The sequence below is a fragment of the Nannobrachium achirus genome (assembly GCF_963921795.1).
Source record: "Nannobrachium achirus genome assembly, chromosome: 6".
NCBI lineage: Eukaryota > Metazoa > Chordata > Actinopteri > Myctophiformes > Myctophidae > Nannobrachium > Nannobrachium achirus.
The window spans coordinates 14,391,035-14,413,564 of record NC_137815.1 but is presented as its reverse complement, the minus strand read 5'-3'; the positions used below and the strand labels follow the sequence as shown (position 1 = coordinate 14,413,564).

General features: G+C 42.0%; 1 protein-coding gene across 1 annotated transcript in view; it reads right to left on the bottom strand.

The window, feature by feature from the left end:
- The window catches only part of LOC308286736 (protein Wnt-7a-like), a gene marked incomplete at both ends in the record, with an annotated part of 30,589 nt that extends 9,180 nt beyond the window's left edge, over positions 1 to 21,409 (bottom strand). The window contains 3 exons of the mRNA XM_080727855.1: positions 6,831 to 7,102; positions 18,258 to 18,484; positions 21,339 to 21,409. Coding sequence (XP_080583981.1) covers positions 6,831 to 7,102; positions 18,258 to 18,484; positions 21,339 to 21,409 — 570 coding nt within the window. The remainder of the gene's footprint in view (positions 1 to 6,830; positions 7,103 to 18,257; positions 18,485 to 21,338) is intronic.
- Between the last annotated feature and the right edge of the window lie 1,121 nt (positions 21,410 to 22,530).

Here is a 22,530-nt window from a genome sequence, read left to right as displayed (position 1 = left end):
CTGTCTAAACAACATGTTCTAAATCCTTTTATAATTTTTTTATATATTTGTGTTTGATAAAAAACTAATCTAAGAAACAAAAACATGAGAATTAGTGACCAGGATATGTCAGAATGGTAGCCAATCTAGCCATATCATAAATTGAGAGTGAATCTGCAGCTCTGACAGCAAATGAGGAGTTTATTCCACAGTTTGGGAGCCAGGGAGAAGAGTCTGGGACACGTGGAACGTTGTCCCGGGTGTTTTAGGGAAGGTTCCTACAGCAAGCGTTCCTATCTGTGTTAGCGAATACCAATTGTTTCGCCCGCCTGGCCGTTCGCCCAGTGCGTCTATCCGCCGTAATGTTAAAATGTAACATTAAAACCTACGCTTTTAAATAAATGTAGTGGAGTGAAAGTACAATATTTGGATCTGAGTAGAAGTGAAAGTAAATACCTAAAAATTGTACTTTTGAACAGTTAAGTACAGTACAGCCCCACCGAGCGGTCAGCGCGGTGAGCGTGAGACCGGCGGAAAAGATTTGGGCGAACGGCCAAACGGGCGAAAGGATCTGTTACCGTGTTAGGTGATCTGAATGAATTTTAGGATCAGGCTTTGACGGTATGGAGGTGCCATGCCTTTTGCATGGGTGTTTTGTACTCGGTGTGGGCAGCAAGCGGGAGCCTGTGAAGGGAGCGGAAAGGGGAGAGAGACCTGTGAAACCTTTGGCTGGTTCAGGACCAGGTGTGTTGCATTCTGCACCGTTCGGAGGGGCTTATAAGCGCACATGGCGGGAGGCCAGTAAGGAGGGAGTTCCGGTAGTCAAGCTTTGAGATGACTGAGGCCTGGATAAGGAGCTGGGCTCAGTGGGATGACTCCTGCCTGGGTGATAATCCTTCACATGTTATAAAGTGTAAACTTCCAGGAGGAGCGAGTGACCCGCTGCGTTGTGTGCCTTGAAGGACAGCTGGCTGTCCAGGACAACAGCCAGGCTCTTGGCAGTTGGAACAGAAGCCACCAGGGAGTTTGTCTATGGAAACAGTCAAACCCTGCATGGGGCACAACTTTCATGTCCTACCCTGGATCTGAACCCAGGCTCCCCGCTCTAACAGAGAACACATTTGGGAATTTATGTATTACTTGCGCCAGCAGAGCACACAAGTAGAGTGATGATAGCTGTCTGTGGGTGTATACTGTATGTGGCTGCTCCCTCATTAGCTAATGAGGGAGCAGCTTTCTTGGTGATATCACCACCAGCTATCATCACTTCATCATACTTCCCAGCAGCAGATGAAATTGGACGATGAGGATGGAGATGGATCGGGCACACGCTGTGCGAACCAGTGTAAAACACCACCAGACAGGCTCTGACTTGGAAAAAGTCTTCTATGTTTTTTTTTTCTATGTCAGTGGTGCTCAAACCTTTTCTTGTGAAGGACCACCAAAATGATATGTATTTGGCCACAGATCCCCATCTCAAAATATTTAGTTCCAGGGACCCCCAGAAGCAAGATTTTATTTACAAATGTTCGCTTGAAAAATACATATATTCTAAGATTTGCACACATTTTCATGACTTTTCAAAAACAGCAGATCTACAAGCTCGCAGCTTGTGAGCTTGTATATCTGCTATTTTTCATTAGCTAAAGTATAAAATCATTAAGGCCCCTCCACCCCGGGCCCTAGTAACTCAGTCCCACTTTTTCCCTCCTTGTCATGCCCCTGGTCACAGACAGAAAAGAACGCCATTGACCGAGAACTCTGGGGGTCCCTTGTCGACGGCCTATACCCTAGTAGGGGTGGAAGAAGTAAGTAAAAGCCTGAACGCACAACACAACTTTGTATTCTCTTTCACAACCTACCATGTAAGACTATGCAATTGTAGTGGAATAAACCCTTGCCGTTTTTTTGTCTGGAGATTGGCCACTCTACAAGATCAATCCTCGTTTTCCATGACATTGTGAGAGATTTGGGAAGCAGTCATACATATTGTGCATGTAGTGCACATGCATAGGATATCATAGAATCATATAGAAAGTGCACTGCCAGGGTCAAGTGTATGATGCAATTATTTAGCAAAATAATGTTCTGATTGGAAGAAATCTTCATATTTTATAAAAGTATGGGCTATTTTTGGGCTTTATAAAAAAAGATTATGCACAAAAGTGTGATGCGGTAAACATAGAACTCACATGACGATCGATTTTGCAGTAATTAATATTTGTATTAGAATTAGTATTATAAGTTGGCCTATTATCAGTTTGAAAACATTTCCATATCAAACCATTTGATCAAACACGTTTTCCAGAACGCGTGCATACGCCTGCATTTCAATTAGGAATACCAAATAATAAATTCAGATGATAGAATTAATGAATGCCACTGTATGTTCATGGCCATGTTCTAGTATAGCCAGATACTAACAGTAGTATAAACGGATAGCCTACTAGAAGGGTGGGCACTCATCCAAGATGCCCAGAATTCCCTTTAGTGCCCACAGTGTTCTATGTGTGCGTGCGTGCGTGCGTGCGTGCGTGCGTGCGTGCGTGCGTGCGTGGGTGCGTGCGTGCGTGCGTGCGTGCGTGCGTGTGTGTGTGCGAGCGTGCGTGCACCCGCGCGTGCATGTGTGTGTGTGTGCATGTCACTCACTTGGATGTCTCGGAATAATGAAGTCGAACCAAACGAGATCCACATGGAAAACGTTTTAAAAACGCCTCAATAAGAATCCAAACAGCCTACAGCGTGTCAGTAAGTTAAGTATCAATAAGTTAACAGAGTCCCCCCGGCCCCCGACCGAACAGGAAAATAAAAATAAACGCCCCTCATGTGAATGAATTGATGAGCCCTGACCCTGTGAGTAATAACTCTGGCATTTGGCATTCATCAGCTGTATTCCAGAAATAGGCCTACAGTATCCATATCAAATGGGATCGCACGATATGAGCCATCAAACAATTCAGGTCTCATAGACATGAAATTGTATATCTCTAGTTCAGGGGTTCCCAAACTTTTTTGTGTCACTAGTTTTGTGCGACAGTCTTGTATGATGAAGCAGGGCTTTGCTTTGCCAAAAGACGTACGCATTTGAAACTTGGAGATACAAGGTTTCTGCCCGACAGTGACGATATTTTAGTGATTAAGTTGCCAGGAAAACGTTGAGATAATAGCCATTTTGGTTAGAACTGACTGAAAATAACTTATCTCGCGGCACCCCTGGACTGCCGTCGCGGCACCCCAGGGTACCCGTCACCCACTTTGAAAACCCCTGCTCTAGTTCCCCCTTGCAACAGGTGTTGTTTCCATGTCAACCAATGGATCCATAATCAATAAGGTCACCCAACCACGGACAAAAAATATCAAAGAAACAACATCAGGGATGTAACACATAAAGGACGCAGCATTATAAATTAATCACTTTAAACCGTAATGCTTTGGTTGTATAATAAAGTTAATAATATGACTGGCATGTTCATTTGGCATGGGCAGGGCGGCTGAGGGCGCACTGGAGATTCTATGGTATCATTTGATCAACAGCAATGAAAGGGTCACAGGATATGTCACACTAGGCGAGGAAATAACCCCCAAAATGTACAATGTGTTGTCGTGGCCGAATGCTGGTCTTCTGACATAAAAAAACTACAATTATTTAAAATCTTTAGTCACTAGTTACTTTGTAGATTTTGATAATTATTACAAAACATACATTATCTACTTCAGGCCTGTCTAAAAATTGGTATTTTGGTATATAAAACATATTATGTTTGTTGTGAAGTTGTGAAATGGGACATTCTGCATAATGAGTACTTTTACTTTTGATACTTTAGGTATATTTTGATGCCAATACTTTTGTACTTTTACTTAAAAACAGTTAAGGACTGCAGCTGCAAGCTTAGCGCAACAACCTCCTCTTCCCTGCAGAACCATACTGTAACTGATCCTCAACGAAAACAGAGATGTCTCAATATAATATTTATCTCAAGTATGCTTCACTTGAAAATGATGTACAGTAGTTATACGCGAGCCAGGAAACTCTGAAACAGACAAATGTGTGTGTGTGGCACTCATGGAATTAGAAGGGGAAAAAGAAAAAACGTTTGAAATTATAAGAGGACAGGAGGCGTACGTGAGCCGTGTACGAACCTGAATCCTACGCAGTAATTCCCAACCTGTGCCTCACGGCCCACCGGTGGGCTGTGAGGGTATTGCAAGTGGGGCCCCAAATCATTGGCAAAACACTATTCTAATGACAATATAACATGAATTAATATTCATGTTAAAAATAAATTGCAATGTCTTTAAAACCTTGAAAAGTTAGTTTTCATTGTGATACTGATAAATAGTAACTTAAAGTACATATTATGTTAAACCCTCAAATTGTTATGTAACAGAGAAGATTTGTGTTAAAATTATTCAGAATCCTTTGCACTTTTTTAGAATTTTCTAAATGTTTTTAAAATAGCCAATCTACAAGGTCGACTAGGTGTCTATTTTCAAATATCAAGGACCCCTGGGGGGTCCCCAGACCCCACTTTGAGAAGCAGTGCTCTAGACCAGTGGTTCCCAAACGTTTTAGCTCAAGACCTAAAAGGGAAATTAGACGTGTAGTGATGCGTTGTGATGCGTTGTGAGCTTGTAGATCTGCTGTTTTCACTAGTTTGGGTCCCTGGCAAACGTCTAACGCCTAACGAATTTCGGTTCGGCACTGGCCAGACCCAAATATGGGTCGTCGTTCCCGGTTCGGGGAGGCGTCAACCGACTAAACTCGGCTCCGCGGTGCTGGCGAAATGTTGTGACCTCCCGACTTAATTTCGGTACTCAGCGGTGTCTTCTCATTCATTCAGCCCGGCTTCACATTCATATTCTCGGCTGTGAATCCAAGGAAACACCGGTCGTTTGGGAGGGAGACACGCCGACTTCCAAATGATTGTGGACGCCGTGTATTGAGTGTTTCATAGCGAATACAGACAGTGCAGCTGGGTCTCGCTCCAAAGTCCAAAGTTATTTGGACACTTGAAAAAATATTTAGTATTGAAGTTCAAAGTTATTTTCAGTCAGTTCTAACCAAAATGGCTATTATCTCAACGTTTTCCTCGCAACATAATCACTAAAATATCGTCACTGTCGGGCAGAAACCTCGTATCTCCAAGCTTCAAATGTGTACGTCTTTTGGTAAAGCAAAGCCCTGCTTCATCATACAAGACTGTCACACAAAACTAGTGAAAACAGGCGATCTACAAGCACACAACGCCTCGCATCGCGAGGCGTTGTGTGCTTGTAGATCGGCTGTTTTCACTAGTTTAGTACATTTTATAGATGATAAATACAAAACAAACGGTTTTGGACATACAAGGTTTCCACCCGACGACGACGATATGCTACAAATATAAGCTGCTGGGAGTGAAAATTATTATGCCTCGGATTAAAAAAGAATATTTATGGGGTGCCCTGAGACAAAAAAGTTTGGGAACCCCTGCTCTAGACGGCAGGGCCTCTGCAGGTAAGGACACGGGGTCAGATAAGGAGGCTTGGAACACAACGGGGCCAATATGGTGCATTGAACACATTGAACAGGCCCCATTGTAAAGTCTGTACAAAAAGACGCATTTTCACAACAGCTCCTGTTACAGTAGCCTTGTGAACCAGACCAGCCAGCTCCTCACCAGGGTACAGTTACACTGTCTCTGATACAGTACTCTGTTTTTTCTTTTTTTCTTTTCTTTTTTTTCTTTTTTAACTTAATAATAGCACAATGTAGAAATACTCTGTGTAAATGTCCTGTTCTCAGACTTCTACTCGAGCAAAAGTGCAATAGTATTGGCATCCGACTATACTTACAGTATACCGAAGTAAAAATAATCAATTTTTCAGAAAATAGCGGATCTACAGTACACGCAGATCTAGAAGCTCAAAACACGTAGTGAGTTTGTAGATCTGCTATTTTCGAAGGATTTTCTTTTTTTCTGCCTTTAGTGATAGGGGTATAGTGGAGGTAGAAAGGAGACAGGGAGAGAGAGAGCTGGGGAGTGACACACAGCAAAGGTTGTCGGGAACGGGATTCGAACCTGCGACACGCTGTCAGGCTGCACGGAGCCTACAGTATATGTGGTATGCGCTTGGACCACTAGGCCAGCCGGCGCCCCTCGAAGGATTTCTTTAAATACATTTTAGACATACTGTATGATAACTTGAGAAACATTCTGCATAATGAGTGCTTCTTGCAGAGGAGAGAACACGCCACCAGCACCCATAGCGCCCCCAGCTGGAACCGTGAGGTCGACAGCGCTACCGACTACGCCACCGTGCCTCTACACTCATTGGCGTTGCACCAAATTCTGGGCCCTGGGTACAAGGATTCACTGCTGGCCCCCCATGAATGTTCTTCATAGGGGGAGGGGGTTTAACCCATTTAGACTGGGAACGCATTATTACGCATTATTTTGTGCTTTAACTAGTGAAGAATAGCAGATATATAATCTCACAGCGTGGCACAGAGTGCACATTGAACATTTTGTGCAAGTCTTTGAATATTTCAAATCCTTGTGTCAGTGCTGGTTCTGAAACTTTTTCATGTGAAGGACCCCCAAAATGATATGTATTTGGCCACAGACCCCCATCTCAAAATATTTAGTTCCAGGGACCCCCCTGGAACAGATCTACAAGCTCACAGCGCGGCACTTGGTAGCTTGTAGATCTGCTATTTTTCAATAGTTAAAGTATAAAATAATTAAGGCCCCTCCACCTTGGGCCCTAGTAACTCAGTCCAAAATTTTCCCCCCCTTGTGACGCCCCTGTTGTTACTTTTACTTAAGTAAAAAAACTTGAGTACTTTTTCCCCACCACCGGGTACATACCCTGCGTCCGACCTCGTTGTTGTGCAGGTTCATGAGCGTGCGGGCGTTCTGCTTGATCTCGCGCGCGTCCACGAACACCTTGGAGAAGCCCAGGCCGTAGCGCACGTCGGCCGAGCAGCCGCCCCACTTCCAGCCCTCCTCCTGGTTGTAGAAGCCCTGCTTGTCCTTGTCGCAGCCGCAGCCGCTCAGGCTGCCCTGCGTGCACGCCGCCGTGATGGCGTGGGCCACGCCCGCCGCGATGATGGCGTAGGTGAACGCCGCCTCCTTGCTGCCTGAGAGAGAGACAGAGAGAGAGAGAGAGATTTGTGAGCTGCTGTGATAGGAGAAAGATATCACATGGAACACAACCTCCATAGGGATATCCCTTTGGCGTAATGGTTAAGATATTGGGCTTTCGCGTGGGAGACCCGGGTTCAAACCCGGTGGGGAGGTTCGGATCACCTCTGTTACATTGGTGCCGTGACCCAGATCCGGGCTTCCCCGTGGAGGGAGGTCAAAGGGGGTCACCCCTTGCGGAGAGAGTGGCGGAGAGAGTCGCAGCCCCAGCCTGAAGCCTCAAAAGTCTAGTATCTGCTCTCGTTCCATAGGGATACCCCTTTGGAAGATATTGGACTTTCACATGGGAGACCCGGGTTCGAAGCCGGGTAGGGAGGTTCGGATCAACTCTGTTACATAAACATCCCCTCACTGTCTGCATTGAGTAATCTCCATACATGAAAACTGCTCCACCCCTTTCAATTGTACATATTATTTTGATTGTATTATATTGGATTGTATTGTACTGTGTACTTCTGCCTTGGCAATGTAAACGCATGTTTTCTCATGCCAATAAAGCCCTATGAATTGAATTGAATTGAATTGAATTGAATTGAATTGAATTGAATTGAATTGAGAGAGAGAGAGAGAGAGAGAGAGAGAGAGAGAGAGAGAGAGAGAGAGAGAGAGAGAGAAAGAGAGAGAGAGAGAGAGAGAGAGAGAGAGAGAGAGAGAGAGAGAGAGAAGGAAGGTGAAGACATTTTAAAACACCTTTGCTGACATAATAATACAGCAGTGTGGTTCTCAAACATTTTGATCTCAAGGACACGAGGACCCCTATCTGATTCTTTTTTTTTCCTTTTTTTTGTGCCAGGGACCCCCAGAAGAGAAGATTTGTGTTTTCTTTTTTGTGCAATGCTTCTACTTTTGTAATTTATACGCCCCAAAAAATACCAGATACCTTTGCCACAGTATCAGTCTGGTAAGCCATTCAGTAAAAGAATATGCTGGGGGGGGCACGACCAGCTCCTTAACCGGACACTCGGGTTTGTCTCCTCCCCCTTTTTGAGCCGTGCTAACCGCTCCTACATCTGGCTTTGTGTGTATGTATGTCCGTCCATATGTTCCGCACAGCTTGGCATTGGCCAAGCTTCGGGGAAGTTTTGAGCATGTATATCAGGGTTCCCCAATAGGCGGCCCGCAGGCCATTTGCGGCCCGCGGGGGGCTACTGTCTGGCCCCCACCAACCCCAGTAATAATGGTGGTATAAGAGCAACAACAAGACTAGTATATCGTCATTGTTGGGTGGAAACCTCGTATCTCAAAATGTGTACGTTCTTTCACAAAGTAAAGCCCTGCTTCATGATACGAGGCCGTCGCACAAAAGTAGTGAAAACAGCCGATCTACAAGCACACAACGCCTCGCACCGCGAGGCGTTGTGTGCTTGTAGATCTGCTGTTTTCACTAGTTAAAATTGTTTTTAAAATGATAAAATGCAAAACGAACGTTTTTGAACATACAAGATTTTCACCCGACAACGACGATATCTGAACTGTCGCTGGAGTAGCGGGAGCGCCACCGTCGCACCCTGCAATGTTGTGGCCCTCGGCTTGGTACCCTAGACATAATTCGGCCCTTGGGGAAAACTAATCGGGGAACCCTGATGTATATAAAGGCACCGCTCACTTCACACTGGGTGTGATTTTCTTTACTCCACCTACACGTCCCCCTACACTCAGGAACCAATGCCACTTACAGCCCTCTTTGTGTATACATGTCACCTGACGGTCGCTTATCTCCCGATTAGGGAGTCTTACTGGTTATAACTCTATAACCCACTAAGGCGGTAGAGCGTCTATTCCTTTAACAACAACAACATTACATGTTCATGGCAGTGGTGCTGCTGACAGATCTCGAGAGATTACCACGGTATAAACATGTGATAAAGTGGCTAAACTTTTTGATAACGCATTAACTCCTTTTTGTCGAAGGATCCCCCCCTGGAAACCCCCTTCGAGGGGCCTCCCGGGGGTCCCCGGGCCGCGCGTTGAGAAGCAGCGATATAAAGAACTCCTTTGCCAAGCCTCCTTACATACCTGGCATAACTGCTTCCAAGCCAGTCATAAAAATAGTCCAGATGAGCCAAGTGTGACTGATTCATCACGCTTTCTCTCAGAGGGATTAAGGCTGACAGGTAGAGGAGCAGCGCTAGGTGATAGTTCTACCAATAAGGCTGGATTAAAGCCGCTATACAATGTAACGTATAAAGTCAATATAAAGTCATATAAAAGTCAAGCTCATTCATTCACGTTATGAGGAAATGCACTGCTAAGGCAGATACGTTGAGAGAGCAAACAAATGTATTTTATTTAATCACTTGAACCCTATACTTTGTAGGCTGGAGTCCCCCAGGGGCCTAGACAAAGCCCTCCTCCTTTTTTCCCTCTGCAATGCATACCAAATCTCACTTTTCGCCAAAGCTTTGCTCCAGAAAACAGACGCTTGGGATTCCTGTGGTGAAGTTATAAGGGAATGTTTATGCAATGAAAATGCAAATAGAAAACTGAATAGAAAACAGAATAAAATATTATTATTACTTTTTTGAATCTGTTTTCTATTTAAAGGTATAGGCAGAGGCCTTGTATACATCCTTCACTTTCTACTTTTTTTAGTATACCATGTGTATTTCTGTATGGTATTGTAAAACGCTGCAAATTAAAACATAAAATATAGGAGGGTCATTCTACTGGGAGACCTCTAACGTCCCAAGGTGTGCGCAGTATTCCAGTGAGCCGGTGCATGTGCATGGGGGCGGAGGAGGGGTGGAGGGAGGGGTGGAGGGAGCGCTTTGTCTATGTTTAGACATCAGTCTGGCTCTTGTCCCAGCTTCCGTCACAACGGCGGATCCACCCAGCATGCACCCTGCCCGGGGAGAGGTGAACCCCGCTGGAACGCACCCATCCTCCCCTGCAAACCCAGGCCCACTAGATAGATACAGCTGATCTGGAACGCACCCATCGTCGCCGTCGGGGGAAGAAAACTCGTATCGTCGTATTTAGATCCGTTAAGACCTGAGGCTGATTTTTACAAATGTCTTCTGAACCCTAACAGTTTTCTGAAACGGAGACGAAACTCAGTTTCTGAGACGTATGTTGCTATCAGTGTTATTTTTTTCAGCAATTTTTCATTTAGTCTAAAGGCTCATCCCCACCGGACGCGATAAAGATAACGATATGTCAGCGTTAATCAATTATGACGGCTTTATCCATCCACTTCAATTGAAAACGATATCTTTTTTTATCAATTATTGCGCCCAGTGGGAAAGGGCCGTTAGTCTTAAATAACACACCATTTAGTCCTAACCCTGTCTAAGGCCCATTCCCACTGGGCCAGATAACAGATAAACAAATCTCTTTCTCCAGATATTTTTCCATTCAAAGTGGATGGTAGATACAGATAAAAAGAAAATATCTGCCACAGATAAAAGAAATATCTGTGGCAGTTATTATCCACTTTGAATGGAAAAATATCTGGAGAAAGAGATTTTTGTATCTGTTATCTGGCCCAGTGGGAATGGGCCTTTAGTCTTTTGAAATTGTTTTAGTCTAGTCTTAGTCTTAGTCGACTAAATATCAAATTAGTCGTTTAGGCTAAATATAACGACATAACTCAAGTCATTGTCTTTTACTGTCTGTTACTTGGTCAAAAACAAATAGTTACAAAAAATACAGTGCAATACTGTGTTCTCAAAAAAAAGAATAAACAAAACACATGCCTTGTGTATGTCATAGTGCCACTGCCAGGTACAAAATCTCTGCTCTGCAAATAATATAGTAACAGTATCAATCACATCTGACACTGTCTGCTACTCTCTGTGCAAAACCAACAAGACTTGAAAAGAACAGATGAGTGCCATTCTCAATTTCTCAATTTCATTGCAGTTAGAAACCAGTGTTAATTTTTACAGCCATTAGTCTTAGACTTAGATTTAGTCTTTTGAATAACAAACATAGTGTCTTAGTCTTCTGAAATAGTTTTAGTCTAGTCTAGTTTTTATAAAAATATATAAAAAAAAAAAAATCAAAATCTTGTAGTCTTTTAGTCTTTAGTCTTAGTCGACAAAATTAACACTGGTTGCTATGTCAGTGTTGCTCAAACTTTTTCATGTCAAGGACCCCTAAAATGATATGTATTTGGCCACGGACGCCCATCTCAAAATATGTTGTTCCAGGGACCATCCCCCAGAAGTAAAGAACTTGTGAGCTTGTAGATCGCCTATTTTCGCTATTTAAAAATGCTCTACATAATGATAATAAAAAAGGAAGGGTTTAGGACATACAAGGTTTTCCGACCCCCCGACAGTGACGATATATCCTCCCCGCACCATGCACACTGATACTAGCTGATCTACGCTCTATAAATCAGCTGCTTCGGGTCAAACGGTGTTCTTCATTAAAAAGAGAAATGGAGATAAGTCTGCAATAGGAGGAAACAATATAACAAAATGTATAAAAGCTAGCAGCTGGGCCTGATTATGACCATCGGTGCGTTGAGTTTTAGCAGGTTTCCATTCACGGTACCCGTGCTCTTGTTGTTTTTAATGCTATTTACTTGTCTAAGTATGTTGAAATTGCGTGAATGATATATTCATTATTGATTCGATTTTTCGGTCTCTGTTCTCTCCACAGAGAACTTGCAAGGTGCAAAGTTGCCTTAGGAGTGCCGAAGGAGTTGCACCCAGAACAGTTATTGGTGGCATTTAAATGGCACAAACCCAACCTGTTGATATAAGGCAAAGATTGGGATTCAGCTGGAGTGGAGTGGGGCTGAGGAGGATCCTAGTATACAGGCAGTGTGTGGTCTGTGGTGAAATTCTTCTTAGCACTGAATGCATGAAAACAGGCCGTCTGAGATGGCATCTTACAACCAAACGTGAAGTGCTGAAAGACAAACCACTTGATTTCTCAACGAGAAAAACGGAATCAGGCCATGTTGTCCATGATTAAAAACTCTGTTACACCTGTGGCTAATTAAAGCAAATATCATGCGAACGGCATGTTTGAGCGTCCACATTGCAAAAGCCGGTGAAGTTCAACTTCACATTGGCTGTGTGTGGCTGTGTGTGTGTGTGTGTCTGTGTCTGTGTCTGTGTCTGTGTCTGTGTGTGTGTGTGTGTGTGTGTGTGTGTGTGTGTGTGTGTGTGTGTGTGTGTGTGTGTGTGTGTGTGTGTGTGTGTGTGTGTGCGTGTGTGTGTGTGTGTGTGTGCGCTAATGTATTTTAACATCAGTCATAATGTTGGTGCTTGGAGAGACGTTTTCTGACGTGGTACAGTATCAAAACATATCTATATTGTGAATAATATTCACAATATAGATAACCTTATCAGAGCAAATGTTTATGTTTTGATCAACAAAAATATCAATTATAAATTCCCCCTTGGGATAATAAAGGTATCTATCTTGTGTTCCAGTTAAATAGTGTGTCCGCTCATTTCTTTGCGTCATCATCACTTCCAATTTCACTGGTTTATCCTGTATCCTGTACGAGTTCTCCCACCTGATTGGATACATTTGGTATCCTGACCCTGAAGATGTGTTTTCTGTTTGTCTACTTAATTAAGAGCCTGGAGAGACAGAGAAGACTCGTTACTGAACAAACACATCGCGTCTATAGCGATGATTACAATCGGAAAATTTCACACTTATTTCATGAAGCTTGACAACTGGCTATTTTCTTTTCTTTTTTCTTTTTCTTTTTGTGTGGGGAAAGCTTTGTTCTGCCTAAGCTTACCTCACAATACGGATGCTGGGGTTTAAGTGGTTAACTGTGATTCCTCATTAGAAAAGCTTCCCCTGCCAAAGCTGCAGCGACAGACAGGAGCTACATTTATAAAGCAGCGAGCTACCATGCTGCCTGTCTGGACATGAAGCATTTCTGCTTTTAGGGGGGAAAGTATTTTATGAACACATGAAGGAGCTTTTCACTGAACTTACTAGGATCTTTGACAAGATCAAAAAATATATATATATCGTTGCTGTCGGGTAGAAACCTCTTATCTCCATATTCATAGTCTACAGATGGGGTCTTCAACGTTTTCAGGCCAAGGACCCTTTAGTTGAGAAAAAGATGAAGCAGGGACCCCCGCACAACCTTTTCAGAAATGCCATATCGTTTCATCGTTTGACAGCACAATCATCAGTGTATTTTGGATTCATGTCAATTTGTGTATTCACATATTTAACCACTTGAACTGTCAATACTTAAAAGTTGGCCTTTCACTGTGTACTTAGTCTGCTCTTTTTCCCCTCTACATCAAACATCTTTGCCAAAAATAGACGATCTACAAGCTCACAACGCCTCGCACTGGCTACATTTCTCATAATAAGGACACTAGGGTTCAAATGGTTAATATAAAAAAGGAAAAGTTTCTATCACACAAAGATTTGGAAGACCCCCTATAGTAACTCTGAGGATCTCCTAGGGTTCCCGGACCTCCTGTTGAAGACCCTTGGTCTACAGCATCAGACGAAAGCATCAATAGCACATCTGCAAGCTTTGTGCAGTGTTTTGAGCTTGTAGATCTGCTACTTTAGCTATTTTTGAATTTGAAGTGCAACAGTTTTGGACATAATGGTTTGAGAGACGATATCAACATTATGGTGAGAAAGCCACGGTATGAATGGGAGGCCTGTTTAAAAGGACTAGTCCTGAAACACAATGATGAGATATTGAAATAATACCATTAGGATTACTCAATTACCTTTTAGGTGAACTTGAACCTAGATTTACAGTAGTTGCCAGAAGTGCCCCAGGGCTATATACTAGGACCACTCCTGTTTTCACTGTACTTTGTTGAAAATAGAGCTGATCTACAAAACACAACGTGTTGTGAGCTTGTAGATTGGATTATTCACGCTGAATGTTAGCCCCAGGAAACACCCAGGAGCAAATAAAACAAGACAAATAAAACATGGCTTACAACCACTAAACAAAGCAGATACGTTGCTTGTGTAACATCAACTTGTTGACTGTACTCGCTACTCGCACATCTTACAAACATGAGATTTAAGTCGATGTAAGTGCATGGTTCTGGCAATGTGAGATCAACAAATATAAATTATTAAGTCAAACAAGCCGCGACCCCCTAAACTAATCATATTTTAAGTGGGAACCCCCCCTGACAAGCACTTGGAATTGTAAGAGTTGAGGCATTAAATTTAGTTTGACTCGGTTCCACAGATAAACATTGTGAAAAATACTGTGAAAAAAAAAAACAGGGGTCCCGACGCACAGTTTGAGAAACCGTGCACTAGAGCAGTGGTTCTCAACCATTTCAGGCCATGACCCCCAAAATAATCATATATTAACTGGAGACCCCCCCCCCCCACCCTGACGAGCACTAAGAGCTGAGGCATTACATTATGTATAACACGGTTCTATTGTGAAAATAGCAGATCTACATGTTCACAACGTCTCGCAACGCGAGACGTTGTGAGCATGAAGATCGTCTATTTTCACAATTTCTGCCTCTAATACTTGACAATTTGACCAATGTTTAATTTGTCATTTTAGAGGTATTAAAAGATCGTCACTTTAGAAATGTGCAGATACCCTCTATACACTTAAACTTTGCGTTGGTTTGTATACTGTTGAGGGAGAAAACTATGTTGCACATTAAGTTAATCATCTGGGGACCCCCACCAGAAATCATTTGGGGATCCCTTTGGGGGTCCCGACCCGCAGTTTGAGAACCTGTGCACTAGAGGTTCAGTAAGTGTGTGGAATGTAGGGATGGGACGATATGAACATTTCATATCACGATTATTGTGACAAAAGAAATCGCGATTTACGATATTATCGCGATAATCAAAATCCATTATCCTGGGGCGCGCGTAACATTTGCCAAATAAATAGCTGATCTACAAGCTCACAACACGACGTGTTGTGAGCTTGTAGATCAGCTATTTTTTTGGCAAAGACATTTGATAGAGAGTGATAAAAAGAACATATATTATAAGTACCTTTGAACAATAATTATAGAGGGTTTAAGTGGTACCAGATATGCAGATATGCAGCTCGGCAAATAAAAGGTGAATTGATCCTAGTGAATGACGGAGGACGATATCACGATAAATGAAATCTCCGCGATACGATTATCGTGAGTGTTTTTTTTTATCACAATAAACGATAATATAGCGTATCGTCCCATCCCTAGTGGAATGGTAAAGTATTAAAAAGTTTGAGAAACTAGTGGTACAGTACAGTACAGTACAGTACAGTACAGTACAGTACAGTACAGTAAGTGTGTGGAATGGATGTGCTGCAGGTAAAGTATGATCTGTGATCATTCATTGTGTCAGTGGAGTATCCATGGCCTCCAGCTTAATTCCACTCTCAGTGCAGGATGTCTCTGTCTCATTCATCACCAACAACACCTTCAGTCAATGTCAAAATCCTGATTAAACCCGTTTAGAACGGGTACACATTATTGTGTATCATTATTTTATGCTTTAACTATTGAAAAATAGCAGATATACAAGCTCACAGCACGGCACCGAGTGCCGCGCTGCGAGCTTGTAGATCTGCTATTTTTGAAAAATCGTGAAAATTTGAATTTTGACCCGATTCTATAAGTGTCTTTTGAATCCTTCTAAGGTTTTCAGAAAAACCTATGTTTCTATGTCAGCAATTTGGCCAGCCATCGTTAAAGAAAAGGTCCTTTTCACTTAAATGGAGCTCAGTTGGTCTGTTCTTGAGAGACTACTATGTCAGTGGTTCTCAAACCTTTTCATGTGAAGGACCCCCAAAATGATATTTATTTGGCCACGGACCCCCATCTCAAAATATTTAGTTCCAGGGACCACCCAGAAGCAAAATTTGAGTTACAAAACGTTCGCTTTGAAAATACATATTTTCAAAGATTTGCACACATTTTTACGACTTTTTCAAAAATAGCAGATCTACAAGCTCGCAGCGCGGCACTCGGTGCCGCGCTGTAGCTTGTATATCTGCTATTTTTCACTGGTTAAAGCATTCAATAATTCTAGGCCTAAATGGGTTAAAAAAAAAACTAAAAAAAATAAAAAGAATTATTCAATAGCAATTCTTTTCCAGTAAAAGTTTACCCTACTTTAAGCTATAGCCTTATACATCGCCGAACGAGGAAGAGCTAAAATTGTACATCTACAAGCTCCACACAGTGTCACGATGTGAAGACACTGTGAGCTTATTGATTCTCTTCTATTTGTGACTATTTTGGACCATTTTCAACACCTTTGCCCACATTGACATGACCAAAATAACCTGGGTTTAGGATTCAGTCTGAGAATAGTATGAATCATGTTTCACTGTCTCAATATGAGCACAAACACATCATACATACTGTAGTATGCACAGTAATATGCAATAGCGTTGCAACAATGTTGATAAAACCTTATCATATCAGATATCAGAATAGAAAGATTATACACTGTTGCAGAAGGAATCATAGTATCAAGGTTTGCAATTCTCAGGAACTATACATGGGAAAAGGGGGGAACCACCCAAATAGAAGGAACTTGCTTCACTTAAAACAAATCTACATTATGACATCTTATCTTAGTATGATGGCCAAGCTGTCAACAACTTTATGATGGAAGACAGTGGTTCTCAAACCTCCCCCCAATCATCATATTTTAACTGGAGACCCCTCAACCACCCTGACAAGAATGGTAGGAGTTGAGGTATGAAATGTTGTTACTCGGTTCCACAGATACATATTGTGAAAGGTTTATACTGTATTAATAATCAAAATATAAAAGTAACTAGTAGTGACTAAAGCAACAAACAGTTGCAGTAAAATTTACAATATCTGTGTCTGATATGATGGTGGAGTAGGAGCATAAATTGCAACAAAAATCAAAAAGGGAAACAAAAAAAGATAATAATCCAAGTAAAGTAAGAGCACCTCAGAATGTTCTTAAGTACAGTACTTGGGTAAATATACAACGTTACTTTCAACCACTGGCGGGATTAGTGTCCAAAATTGAGGAACCGGAATCGGTATTCGGTATTCGGTTCATGTGAAGGACCCCCAAAATGATATTTATTTGGCCACGGACCCCCATCTCAAAATATGTAGTTCCAGAGACCACCCAGAGACCACATTTGGAACTGTTTCCGGAACCGGTTTTATCACACTGTCAGAGCTAGACATGTGGACTAATCAATTCTGAATTCTGAATCAATTCATTGTCAGTGGAAACATTCTGAACTGGTTCAAAGTTAGGCAGAGAAAAAGCCCTGTGGAAAAGGGGCCAGACTGTAACCTGTAAGGGTCCATTTGGTTCCATGCGTAGGCACTCTCAGGGTTACACACCTGTAAGGATCCATTTGGAACCCCTTCAAGTAATCAAGAGGCCTGGACCTGACTTTGAGAACCACTACAACAATATGCACGCAATAGTGTGTGCATGGTTGAATTTGTGTTTATCAAAAAATGATAATGACGGCCAAAATCATATATATTTCTCCCAAAATACATTAAAACCTATTTAGAACGGGTACACATTATTGTGTATCATTATTTTATGCTTTTACTATTGAAAAATTGCAGATATACAAGCTCTCAGCGCGGCACCGAGTGCCGCGCTGCGAGCTTGTAGATCTGCTATTTTTGAAAAATCGTGAAAATTAGAATTTCGACCCGATTCTATAAGTGTCTTTTAAATCCTTCTAAGGTTTTTTGAAAGACCTATGTTTCTATGTCAGCAATCTGGCCAGCAATGGTCAAAGAAAAGGTCCTTTTCACTTAACTGGAGCTCAGTTGGTCTGTTCTTGAGTGACTACTATGTCAGTGGTTCTCAAACCTTGTTGATGTGAAGGACCCCCAAAATTATATTTATTTGTCCACGGACCCCCATTCAACATATCTAGTTCCAGGGACCACCCAGAAGCAAAATTTGAGTTACAAACGTTCGCTTTGAAAATACACATATTCAAAGATTTGCACACGATCTACAAGCACAGATCTACAAGCTCGCAGCACGGCACTCTGTGCCGCGCTGCAAGCTTGTATATCTGCTATTTTTCACCGGTTAAAGCATTCAATAATTCTAGGCCCTAAATGGGTCGTTAAACCCCATATATACGGGATCATATAAACTAGAACGGAGCATTGTTTTGTGACATACCCACTTTCAGTTCTTTCCCGAAGACGGTCCTCTCGCCCAGCGCCGAGCAGTTCCAGCGGCCGTGCTTGAACTGGAACTGGCACTCGTTGATGGCCATCTGCGCTCCCTCCCCGATCACGATGATGGCGTCCGGGCGGCTCTGACAGATGGTCCTCTGGCGCGGCGCCAGCCCCGGGATCTTGTTGCAGATGATACTGGCTCCCAACGCCACCACGGACGACAGACCCCTGGCAGGGTGGACCGGCGTCCACGGAATGAAGCAAAAGAATTAAAATTAAATCTCACGAATGATGAACCATTTTTGTTAGGCCACGTCCTAATGTGTGATTTGTGAAAGGAGCCTGTTCACTTAAAGCGGCACTATGTAACCTTTTTTGGATTAATACATTTTTATTTTGTCCAGTCTGTATGGGATGCAGGGATCTTCAACGTTTGCAGGCCAAGGACCCCTTAGTTGAGAGAGAGATGAAGGGACCCCGACAAACCTTCTCATAGATTCCATATAGGCCTACTGTAGTTTCATTGTTTGACAGCACAATCATCAGTGTATTTTGGACTCATGTCAATTTGTGTTTTCAGATATTTAAGTTAAATATCTGAAAACACAAAACAATTGGTTAAATAATGTAACCATGTGAACCGTCAATACTTAATAAACATGACCTTTCACTCTGTACTTAGTCTGCGCTTTTTTCCCTTCTACACCAAACCTATTTGCCAAAAATAGACGATCTACAGATTGTCTATTTTTGGCTTAGGTTCTCAGAATATGGACAATAGGGTTCAAGCGGTTCATATAAAAAAAGGAGAAAACAAGTTTATATCACAAAGAAATTTGGAGGACGCCCTGTAGTAATTCTGATGGCCCCCTAGGGGTCCCGGTCCCCCTGTTGAAGACCCTTGTGGTAAAGTATTGGGGGGGTTGTATTTTGTCTCCCTGCTCTTCTATTGAGACATTTAGATTGTGTCAAATGTCATGTCTCACCTAGACACAGGATCTGACCTGTTGGTCAAGCTTCAATTTATCCCCTGAGCAAGCAGGCAGGCTCAGTAGTAAAGATTTTAGCGCTTGCGCAGGAAACCGGGTTCAAAACCGGCATAGTAGAAGATGAAAGTTACATCTTACTGCTTTAACAATTAACACAATATATATAAGATAATAGCTACCTAACTTATCCCATGGGGGAACTTCAGTTTTCAGCTTAACGCAGCAGAGGAGCAATTAGGGGTTTTAGGTGACACTTCAACACATTGCTGTGAGCTGGAATCGTACCCGAGACCTCCGGGACCTACAGGCGGGCTCACTAACCACTCAGCAATGGCCTCCTCAAAAATGATGCTGTCTAAGTATCATCTTCTTTTTCTTTTTTTAAAGATAATGTTTTTGAGCTTTTATTGATAGGACAGTAGACTGACAGGAAATGTGGAGAGAGATGGGGAGTGATACGCAAAGGTAGTCGCGGTCGGGACTCGAACCAGGGACAAGCTGTCAGACTACACTGAGCCTAAGTGGCACATGCCCTGACCGGTAGGCCAGCAGGCACCCCATATCATTCTTGTTTTTGGTAAAGTACACACTATCACACACATTTAAACATCATCACTAACACACACACACACACACACACACACACACACACACACACACACACACACACACACACACACACACACACACACACACACACACACACACACACACACACCCTTGGACTAGCTTAGTTTTCAAAAGGAAAAAAATATAAATAAATCAAATAAACATTAAATGAAAAACAAAACACGTTGTTTAAGCATCATCATTCTAAAGCTATGTTATCTGGCTCAACTCAGTTGTGGGGACTGAGAACTTTAAACCATAGGGATGAACTCCATGTTATTGTCAACCTTTAGCATTCCAAGGACCCCCAGTTTGTTAGGCATCAGGGCGTGGACCCCCATCTGACACGATTACCCCCAATCTACACTGAAAATGGGCATGTATTTAACTCTGAACCAAATGGACCTGTGAGGGTCCATTTGTACACCTGCATCAGCATGGATGAAGAGAAAACATTGGTGCTGAAACTATCAATTATTGTCTGTTACGATTAATCGAATAATCGAGAACTTTTCTGCAATTTATTTTTACTTTTCACTTCCCAAAATCCCCAAAACAGTGATTATTGTAAAAACTTTTTTTTTTAGATAAGGTTTATGTTCAATTTTCACATAACCCCAGCCCTATAGCCTTACAATTAAGAAATTAAGTGATCAATTATACATTTTACACAATTAATGAATTTAGCAATTAATTAACAATACCTAGGCTATTACTTTACCAGAGCAACTTTCACTTAGTGTTTAGTAATATTTGATCAGGAGGAGTATTTATAGTCTACTTTAATTCAAGTAGGCTTACTGGAGCCTATATGCCCATCACTGACTATTACATCTAGGCTATGCCATGATGGATGGTATAGGGGTTCTCAAAGTGACAAAAGAAGCAAAAATAGATAGAAATAAAATAAATTACATTTGCCAAAATGTGTTAATATACAGCATCAACTTAAATCAACCACTTTAACCCTACATCAGCTAAGCGATCTTGCACTCATTGAGCTTGTAGATCAGCAACTTCAAAATGAAAAATTATTATAAAGAAAATCCACAAAATGTTTTTGAATTTTTTTTACACAAATCTTCTCTTACTGTGGGTCCCTGATTTTTTTCCCCCTTGCAGATAGGTGTCCACGCATCTACATATTAATTATGGGGGTCCTTGACCTTGATATGGACAAGACATATATTTGTTGCGCACAATGCTCATCATCCCTGTTTTACATGATCAATTGGCAAAGGAAAAAAGGACCAATCGGGTCATAGAATCGTGATTGTTCATTGTGGTTCCATGCTTAAGAAATACATTAATAGTCAGATATAATAGGCCGAGTTTCAATTAGTTGTTTTAACAATATATAGGCCTACAAAATAATAATAATGGATAACGTCACATTTGAGTTTTACAGCAATTTATCATTATTATTTTTTTAAGAAAAAATGTGGATGGCTTATGGGTCTATTATTACGCCGTCAACAACTTACCCGATTTTCAAATATACAATTCCAAGGCAAAGGAAGAAATGGAAAATCCACCGTCGCGTCTTCCTACTCATGGTTGAAGTGCGCGCTTAGTAAACGGCTCTGCTTTGATCAAACTAGGAGATGTTGCCGGACTCTGTGCCCTGCTGCGGGTCACTGTAGAAGCAGCTGGTCCAGGTGTTTCCAGATGAGAAGATGGTGAAGATGAAGATGATGTCCCCAGGACAAAACTGCAAAGTTTGCCTCAATCTCATTGGATCTGTTTCGTCGGCAGAATAAATCCGTCTGGTGCAGTATCATTAGGAAGGCTTTGCTGTTGTTTTCTCAGGTATCTTCCCTGGGGTGTTTTTCTTTTCCTTTTTTTTCCTATACCCTTTTTCTTTTCTACCAGGGCGTGTTCCAAAAAAAAGGTGAAAAAAAGACAAATTCACCCTAAAGGTAGAATACTCGGAACATACAAAACAAGCGCATCAAAAGGTGTTTTAGTGATTGAAATGCATGCACTTTGCAGCGCAACCCGCAATCAGACCAACACACTACAAGTAAAGATCGGTTCCCATTAATAATCCCTTCTTTCTTTCCTTTTTCTCCGGCAGATCATCTCTTTCAGAGCTCCAGTGTTGATGTGTTGAAGAAGAGTGCGATCCGTTCCGTTAATAAACAGTAGCAGTGCAGCTATCATGTGCAACACACAGCCTACCTACCGCCAGGTTTTATGTTCTCCACTAGTAATGCTCCTCCCACGGGGAGAGAAGATAGCCTAGAACTCTGAGATGGGGGACAGCATGTAACCAAATGGACCCTAAATGGTCCATTTGGTCGAATGTTCTACGCTCCCCGAGTTAAGTTTAAAAATGGATAAATTCCTATCACAGGATTAATAGGCTATAAAAAAGTTAAGCACCCCCTCAGATATGCATTTGTAAATTCGATGCACAAAATATTGCCATCGCATTCCTCAATGAAGAGGTTGGTTTTAAGATTCGCGTATTTGTTTGAAAGGTTGCGTTAATTAACATCAATTATGGACAATTGTGCAATAATTGACGCTGGTTTGAGATTAAATCCAAGAGTCTTGCTTCAAGACAGCTGTCATGATGCCTGTCAAATGGCGCCATCTCCTGGTGAAGTTGTCACTACCATGGTAAAGGCTTTTAATGTGAATATAGAATTGCATGATTATAAATCAACTTCT